Source organism: Euphorbia lathyris, chromosome 4 (assembly GCF_963576675.1).
Source record: "Euphorbia lathyris chromosome 4, ddEupLath1.1, whole genome shotgun sequence".
Classification (NCBI taxonomy): domain Eukaryota; kingdom Viridiplantae; phylum Streptophyta; class Magnoliopsida; order Malpighiales; family Euphorbiaceae; genus Euphorbia; species Euphorbia lathyris.
This window is the reverse complement of record NC_088913.1, coordinates 78,096,678-78,105,360: the sequence shown is the minus strand read 5'-3', so window position 1 is coordinate 78,105,360 and position 8,683 is coordinate 78,096,678. Positions and strand designations below refer to the sequence as shown.

At 34.9% G+C, this 8,683-nt stretch overlaps 1 protein-coding gene across 1 annotated transcript; it reads right to left on the bottom strand.

The window, feature by feature from the left end:
* Positions 1 to 2,892: 2,892 nt before the first annotated feature.
* On the bottom strand, positions 2,893 to 7,449 carry LOC136227655 (probable zinc metalloprotease EGY2, chloroplastic). The gene is made up of 12 exons (XM_066016376.1): positions 7,105 to 7,449; positions 6,922 to 6,994; positions 6,422 to 6,565; positions 5,939 to 5,986; positions 5,743 to 5,853; positions 5,430 to 5,504; positions 5,233 to 5,338; positions 5,013 to 5,106; positions 4,015 to 4,168; positions 3,661 to 3,868; positions 3,395 to 3,555; positions 2,893 to 3,269 (listed from the first exon to the last, which is right to left on the bottom strand). Exons 1-12 carry the CDS (start codon positions 7,269 to 7,271, stop codon positions 3,021 to 3,023), a joined length of 1,590 nt encoding a protein of 529 aa, XP_065872448.1. The 5' UTR covers positions 7,272 to 7,449; the 3' UTR covers positions 2,893 to 3,020.
* Between the last annotated feature and the right edge of the window lie 1,234 nt (positions 7,450 to 8,683).

Here is an 8,683-nt window from a genome sequence, read left to right as displayed (position 1 = left end):
AAATATAATCAACAATCATCAATATATGTTATAAATGGAGATTTAATTCATGGCTAATGTTTAACAAAGAAAAAAAAATCATTGAAAAAAAGCGAAAAAGAAAGCAAGCAAACGAGAAAAATGAGACTAAACAGAAAAGAGGATAAAAATGAAAAAAAAGTGAAAACATTAGGAAAAAAATAAGATAAAAAATAGATGAGGGTGAGAAAGCACAACAAAACCAAAAAAAATATCTTAAACTGATGGAAAATAAGCTCAAAAGAATTAAAATTAGGAGAAATGTGCAAAACATGTGAAAAGTGTGAAAAATGAGCAAACAAGAAAAAATAGGAAAATCTAAGGAATGTGAACAAAAACGAGTAAAAAATAGGATAATGAGAAAACCGAGTAAAAGGAACAAAAATGGGAGAAAATAAGCAAAATGGGTAAATATGAGAAAATTTTAGAAAAAAATAAAGGCAAAAACAGGAAAACGGTTAAAGCGATAAAATGGTAAAATAATAAATAAACATAATCAGAATTTTGAATGGGTTAAATGTGTTATTATACCTTGCGAAGGCTTCGCGTATCATCAGTGTCATCTGGAAGGCTCCTTCTTAGCTCTCTAGATTAAAGTCAATATGCTCTTGCTCGTCATGACTTGACCTCTGCGTATTTGACTTGGTGGAATTCGACCCTGATTTTTGTAATTCTTTTGTTGTCTATGATTTAAGTTTAGCTGGGCAATTTAGAACTGCTTGAACTTTTGTTTTCTTTTTCTTTATTTGTATGTTTCCATTTTTCTTTTAATTATATTGAGGTTAGGGTTTTGTGATGCTTTCCTAAAGGTACTAATCTAGTTGAAATGTTTGGTGGCAGCTCGATTCCCCTTTTCATCCAACTTTCAATTAAAAAAAAATGAAAAAAAAACATAGTTTTTTTTTCAAGGATAAAATTCTTAGTTTTTTTTAGTAGATTTTATAAGTAATTCCACGAAATTTCAAATGAATTCCAATAACAGAAAAAAATATATGTATATATAGTTACAAATGCACTCTATAAAATTTGTGAAAATCGTTTATACGTATTAAATCATCATGTTTAACATTATTCTTTCAAGTGCCTAAAAGTTAATTATTTCATTTAAGAAAATTGAATATATTTTACACTATCTTTTGGCACTGTTAAACTTTGTTTTGGGCTCAAATATCATAAGGAGATAATGTTGGTCGACAATTTACTGGGCATTGATGGTTGAACAATTATCTTTTTTGAACTTAGCCCAAATTAATTATTGTGTGGTCACGTAAATTTTTTCTTGAACCATTATATTTTTTGCACTCCTGAAGGATGATATCCTAATTACTATTGTCAATGGAAACTAAAATTTCTCATCACAATTCAAGTATATACGACTTGTAATTAACTTTTTTTTATTATTATTATTTAAATTATGTATTACATTATATAAGTTTGTTTATTTGCAGAGAAATAAGATATAGGTTAGGGTGGCCAACACTTGGGATACGGCCGGGTGTAGTAGGTCTAAGGGTATACAAATGATCTTGGGGTTCTTCTTCATCAATTGATGTTGCAGCGGACGGATGAATTGCATATAGGTTTGGTATTCTTACAGTTACAGGCAGATTTATGCAATCTATGTCTTCCAAAACTATTCTTACAGTTACAAGCGGATTTATGCAATCTTTGTCTTCCAAAACTCTTCCATTTGTGGATTGAAATATCATCACCCGTGATGTTGATGTTGGTTGATTGTTTGCATTTCTTCTTATTGGAGCTCTAAGCCATAACCCATATAATCGTTCAATTTTATCCGAAGTAGGGATATCAAGTTATGCTTCACAGAACTTATCATTTATAAGTAACCTTATATTAAAATTTATGAATTTCAAATGAATATTAATAACAAATCAAACAAAAAAGATTGAGCCGGCCCATCCTTGATTCCTCTCTTCGATGAAAGATTGATCCGTCACTTCCCGAAGAAAAGTCAGAGCAAGAGCAAGAGCAATCCTTGAAGCAAGGAGAAAGAAAACTTTAGCTGAAAAGCAGAAAGAAAACTTTAGCTGAAATGCCGAATTGCGATTGAATTCCATAAAATCTATCAAATTCATTTATTGTTTTACTTCTCACGATCACTCGTCCTGGTCTCTCTTTTTCAGTGAACAAACTTTGTCAATTCTTTCATGGTCCAACTAGAAGGCTGCCATTACATCCACAGGAATTTCGATGATCGTCGGTCTACCAACGCCTACTGCACCTATCTTGGTCGCAACCTCATCTCATGGCACACTAAGAAGCAACCAACGATTGCACAATCTTCCACCGAGAGCGAATACAGAGCAGTTGCAATGCCACTGCCAAATTATCATGGCTGCGCTACAGGACCTCAAGTACCCACTTCCGCAACCTGTTACTCTCTAGTGTGACAATGTTAAGGCCATCTATCTCACCATCAGTGCAGTGTTCCATGCTCGAACAAAGCATGTTGAGCTTGATGATAATTTCATTCGTGAACAGGTCCAGTCTGGTTATCTCGACATTCATTTAATTTCCACTTATGATCAAGTGGCCGATATATTAACCAAGCCTATACCGACATCTCATTTCCAACGTCTGTGTCTCTCATCTCGGCATCGGCTTGAAGAGGATGTTAATAATAAATAATTATTTACCAAATAATTATTTTTAACCTCTGTCCAATCCTTTACTTAGTCAATTAACCGTTCATATTTCTAGGGAATTCAAAATTCATATTTTGATGTTCAATATTTTGTATCCTAGTCAGTTAGGGATACTGTATATATACTATCCCTATTATCTTTGTAATTAACTATCAGAGTGAATACAAAATACAATTAAACTCTCAATTATAACGTAACAAGTATAAAAGAAACAAAGAGAAGCAGATCGGTATAAAAATCATTATCATTTACATTCTACTTGAGATTATTGGGCAAGATTTACCTGAGAAATCCTAAAGTTTCTTACAAAATGGTTTGAGTATGATGAGACTATCATTAGAAAGTTGTAAGAGCTTCGTCTACAAAAGGGAAAGGGTATGGCAGACATACCAGTAAGCCTAAAACCAAAACCAGAACACCTAAGGCAACATACTTTTGATCCGGATCACTGATCTCCTCGGAGAGAGGAGCAATAGGCCCTCTTTGTAAGAAGAATATCAGAACTACCCAGTAAAATGCAACATCACTAAACAGAGAGGATAGCCCAAGCAGAGCAATTGAGAAAGCTGTTAAGCGAGACGAAGCCTGTCAAAAGAAAAGCTAATCAGGAAATGAATACGCGGTCTGAAGGGTTTTGTGTAAAATAAGTAAGGACTGAAGTTAAGCATTTAAGCATCCTATTAAATCATGTTAAACTCCGGACAGTATACCTTTCTTCCGAATAGGGAAAAGGAGATCCGTCCTCCATCGAGCTCTCCTGCGGGGATGCTATTGATGGCATTAATAAGCAGTCCAGCCCATGCCCATAACACAAGCGGGTTAACTGATATAGGAGTGCCTTCCTTGAGTGCATCACCTAGAATAAGTTTAGCTATAAAGAAACAGAACAGCTCAAGTTAATATCATCTATCTCTAATACAGACACAAATTAAACGTTCACTTTTTTCATGAAGTATGGCTAGAATGAATTCCTCACCTATACCCCCGGCAAGAAATGACTCGTGAAAGACAGAAGCATCCACGATGAGACCAACACCATCACTAGGTGGTAAAATTAATCCGGCTAGAAAAAGAAGAAAACCCAAGGAGAAACCAGCTAGAGGTCCTGCTGCTGCAATCTTCAGCAGATCTTCACGTTTGGGCACAATATTTCTTATCCGTGTAATAGCACCAAAAGAGCCTATCTGCATCAATGCAGTTCATTAGACCTTCCACAAGTGTTATTCAAGAACATAAGAGGTAATGATGGCGAACAGTAACTCTTTCTGGAAGCAAGAAAAAATTGTTCTTTCCTTATCAGGGATCAGGAAAGCAAAGTAGTATACTTCACCTGCCAACTTGGAACAAAATATGGCACCCCCAGCTTCACATTATATCTTTGTGCAACTAATATGTGGCTGAGTTCGTGTACTCCAAGAATAAGTGCAGTCACAAGGGCTCCAGGTAGACCATTCTTCAGTAGCTCGAGATTATCAAAAGTCGATCTGGGGCATTTTAACGTATTAATATTTTAAAAGTTAAAGCTCGATTAGATCTGCACTACAAGGAAGTCCAACAGATCATGAATTCACAAAACTGTGCATCACAAACCACCAAGACAAACTAGAAAGAGCAAGGAAGAAAAGATATATCACTGATACTCGAGTTAGAAAAAAAATATATTTTACTGACAAGATATGGATTCAAGAGAGAGAGAAAGAGAAGGAATCCTCCCTGGAGAAGTAAACTTCAAAATGAAAAAAGTGGAATATTGGTTTAAAAATATATTAGAAGGAATAAACAAACCAAACACATCAAATAGCATCCAATAGAGATGGAGCCAAACAAAAAACTCAAACACTAAATAAATTGAGAGCGGACTAAGGGAAGAAAATAAATATACATTGTCACATACTTCTAGAGAATAAATAGCTCATATCTGATAGAGAATATGCTAATAGACATGAAGGGTAATATGGGAAAAAGAGGAACACGTGGTTTGGAGGGCTATGGAGGTCAGTGAGAGAGAGAAAACCTTTTTTAGTATATATAAAGGGGTAGAGTAACAAGGAGCTATTATTGAGTATTTTGTTAAGTTTGACTGCTTTAAGCAGAGGCTCCGCCATTTTGGTAGAGAAAGGGATTGAGTCTAGCTTGACCCATTTATATCTTTCATGTTTTGTATTCCCTGAATTTAATATTCCATCTATTATCAGATTCTCTGGGTGTGTTTGTGAGTGTATACTACTGCTACTAATCTGTTTGGGTGAGTTTGAGTTCTGATTTTCTATTTATATCAATCTAAGATTCTAAATGTAGTGCCAGAACATAGATATAGGAAGTACATACAATAAGTTTGATTGTAACGCAGGCACATTTCGGAGAAGTAATGTGAAAACAGTAACAAGTCCAAAAGAACCAGCTGCAAACCACTCTGGGACCGCTGCAAAAATATCACCAGACCCATTAAAATTTCATAATCAGAAGTTCCAATGACCAGATTTCAGTTCCTCATTAAGGATACAGAATTTTAGAACAGGTATTCTGCTGCATTTTAGCTAAACAATACCTGTTCTTTCAGGTTGAAGGGTCTTTCTTGGAACAACAACTGCAATTGGTTTATCATCCTCTGGGTTAACTAGAAGGAAAACTTTATACTCATCTCCAAATTTATTCTGTAGACAGATTGTGCAGGCACTGAGTTTCATCAAGGACAATAAATATACTAAAAGGGAAGAAAAAATAAATATAGAAGAAAATATACACCTGCAGCCTGGTTGATATCTTCTCATAGCTTTTAGCAGCTTGCCCTCTCAGGTTTCCTTTAAACAAGACGCCACCCTAACATAGGTGTATCAACCAAACCATCAATTTAACTTAGAAAGCAAAAAAATAAAAAATAAAAAATAAAAATCGGCTTCTAGGCAGATACAGGTAAGCAAATATTTTGTTTTTATTTCATTCGATTTACCTCTCTTATTCATTTCATAAATTCATTTTAAAAAAATGGAACCACAAAGAATTTCCAACTGATATAGCAACGTTTTTCTACAGATCTAAAACATTCATGTTGTCTCACCTCATATGGCTCCTGGCTTGTTACAAAAAAAGTATCAAAGCCGAATACTTGGTCCTTTAGAATATCGATTGTTCCTTTTGACATCCTAATTGATTCATCAAATTGCTGGGGCTGTTCAGAAAATTACCCAAAAATGTAATGGAGGAATTAAAAGCAAGTCCTCAATATAGGAAACATTACAACCTATTATAATCACCTTCACACCTGGCAGAGGAGAACCACTAGAAACTTCTATAGATTCATCCTGTTTCAAACAGAAGTTAACTCATTAAAAAGGGGAGAAGAATTAATAAGATATCCTGTCCCCTAACCCAAAAACATTAATATGATCTTTCACTAAGTTATTAGATGCTAATCGTGAAGAAACATGAAATCACATGGAAAAACTTCCTATGGCAGACGTAATTGTTATCATGTAATATAATGTCAAGAGTCTGATGACCAGAAGAAAATAATGCAGGATCATCCTATATATTTTTGGTTGCTCAAAAACACGTTCAAGAAGCAGAACCATAACCCGTTAATTTAGCAACAAAAGATACTGCATGCATGCTAACTTAAAGGGGGAAAGCAATTTGAAACGTATGAAGCGAAAATCATTTTCAAAGTCATATTGGATATAAACAATCTACTTTATGCAAAACCTTGATTGCTTCCATATGAAAATAAAAGCAAATACCTGACTGTCAACCGCAGCATTAACTTCCCCAGCATCATTGTTTATTTGATTTAAAAGGGTAGCCTGAGGATCCGGCTGGGTATCGAGTTGCTCTACGGTGTCTGTTGTAGGTGGTGTCGTCCCTACTTCATGCTCTTCTTTTTCCTACAGAAATTTGTACAAATTCATAATTTACGATAATGGCCTAATAGCAACATTAAAAACACAAGTTTTGCACCTCCATCTGCTCAGCCGAGCCTTTAGAATAATTACAAGTCTCAAATTACACTTTAATCTGGACTTAACCTTTATTTCCCCCAATCTTACACTGAAGAACAACATGTCACATTTCATGAATTGGAATACAAAGCTAGATCCATACCATCCAACCATACGTTCTACACATTCATATCCCTAAACCCTAAATTTCACCAAGCTCACTCAATCAGAAAAGTAAAATCAAATTAGAACAAGTAAAACAAACATGAATATGCAATTAATGAAAAGGAGGTAGGGAATACCTTATCATTATTACTATCTGGTTCAGTCTGCGTCTCTGTAGCTCTACAAAAAATGGCTCTCTTCTCATGAAACCTAAATTTAATACACTACAGTTAGCTTCCACTACCAACGCCACACTTCAAGCATAGAAGAACTGAAATAATGTACTTTTCCTTTTCTATTGAAATGAGAGAAAAATATACCTCGAATTGTGGTACGGCCTGAAATCTCTCAAACGACATCGTTTTCCAGAAATAACCGAGCAAGCTAAAAATGGCGGCGAACGAAGCTCAAAACTATAGGAAGAACTACACTGCGAAGATGACAATATGGGACTGAAATTCCCGCGATAAGTAGCTATGAAACTCATCTTTTTAGCGCCCAAAAAGAAACACGGAAATGCTTTAACTTCAGTTCGACTTCGACATAAACCCTAACTCCATTGAAATCGTAAAAGAGAAGGATTCGAATCAGGAATTAGCAGATTTTGGTTTGGGGGTTTTATCTGAGGAAGTGACAAAATTCGGATAATATTTTTGAGCGTTGGTTATATACCCGCCTAATGATTTTCCAATTTTTCTTTTAGTTTGGGTTTACGAGTATCTAGCTTTCGAATGACGATCTGCCACGTGTAAATAGAATGTGGATTACCTCCGAAGCCTTATGTTTTAGAATAAGGCTGTGTTTGTGTTAATGGATTGAAATGGAGACAAATGGAGAAATGTGTATCAAGGAAATAGAATTTGGTACCGAGGAAGTATCCTAGATACTTTTCCAACTTTATTATTAAATTTAATTCTCAATTTGATATTATTGAAATCTCGGTTAATTATGTATATTACAAATTATAAAAATAATTTTGTGATTATATATATTTATAAAAATGATAAGATGTAAAAATATTATTTAACGTTGTACAATCAAGAGAAATTTTATCCTAACATTTAGGATTGTGTAATTTTACCTTTAAAGTTCGTAACCATGAGCAATTTCACTCTTAACATTGGTAAGTTGAATCAATTTCAGACATTATTATAAAATACAGATATTTTATCATATATTCTGCACCAATTTCAGACATTAAGGGTAAATTTATTTCTAACCGTAAACGTTAGAGGTATTCTTACACCTTATCTCCTTATAAAAATATGTTACTTGTTTAAAAATTTGCAACCATGATTGTTTGTTAAGATCATTCAAGTTACTATATTTAAAACAAAACTCTGAAAGTTTGTTTATTACGTTGTCTTTAGCCCGGCCGGTGGCAACATTCTGATCTGGTCTCGTGGTACTGTGTGTTCGAAGTGATGTAATGGAAAGATGGAGTCGGGTTTGAATAATCTGAATATTGGAGATGACAAGTTCGAGGTGTTGGATTTAGGTCTTCAGCCACCAACTTCTTCAGCGATTTATGGAGGATTGTATCTCGTTGGAAGACTTGTTACTGATAAGCTGGTAAATTTCCCAGCAATGAAGATTAAGCTGGCAAACCTATGGAGACCAGGTCGGGGAATCTCGATACAAGAACTCACGCCAAACTTGTATTCTTTCGAGTTTTTTCATCCGGTCGATCGTGATCGCGTGCTGGTAGGAGGACCTTGGACTTTTGATGATTACAATTTAATTATGAACATATGGAAGCAAGGCATGAATCCTAAAATGGTAGAATTGGAGTTTATGGAGATTTGGGTGCAAGTATACGAACTCCCAACTGAAGCAATGTCTGAGGGAGTCGGGAAGCAGATTGGAAACTCCATCGGTTCATTCGTTGAGTACCACGTG

What these genes read in the sequence shown, in the direction of transcription:
- LOC136227655 (XM_066016376.1), bottom strand. Translation starts at nt 7,271, where the DNA reads ATGAGTTTCATAGCTACTTATCGCGGGAATTTCAGTCCCATATTGTCA. An exon ending in ATGCTGCGGTTGACAGTCAG is followed by an intron (nt 5,987 to 6,421) that starts GTATTTGCTTTT and finishes TGTTTGAAACAG; the next exon opens with GATGAATCTATAGAAGTTTC. An exon ending in AGATATCAACCAGGCTGCAG is followed by an intron (nt 5,339 to 5,429) that starts GTGTATATTTTC and finishes ATCTGTCTACAG; the next exon opens with AATAAATTTGGAGATGAGTA.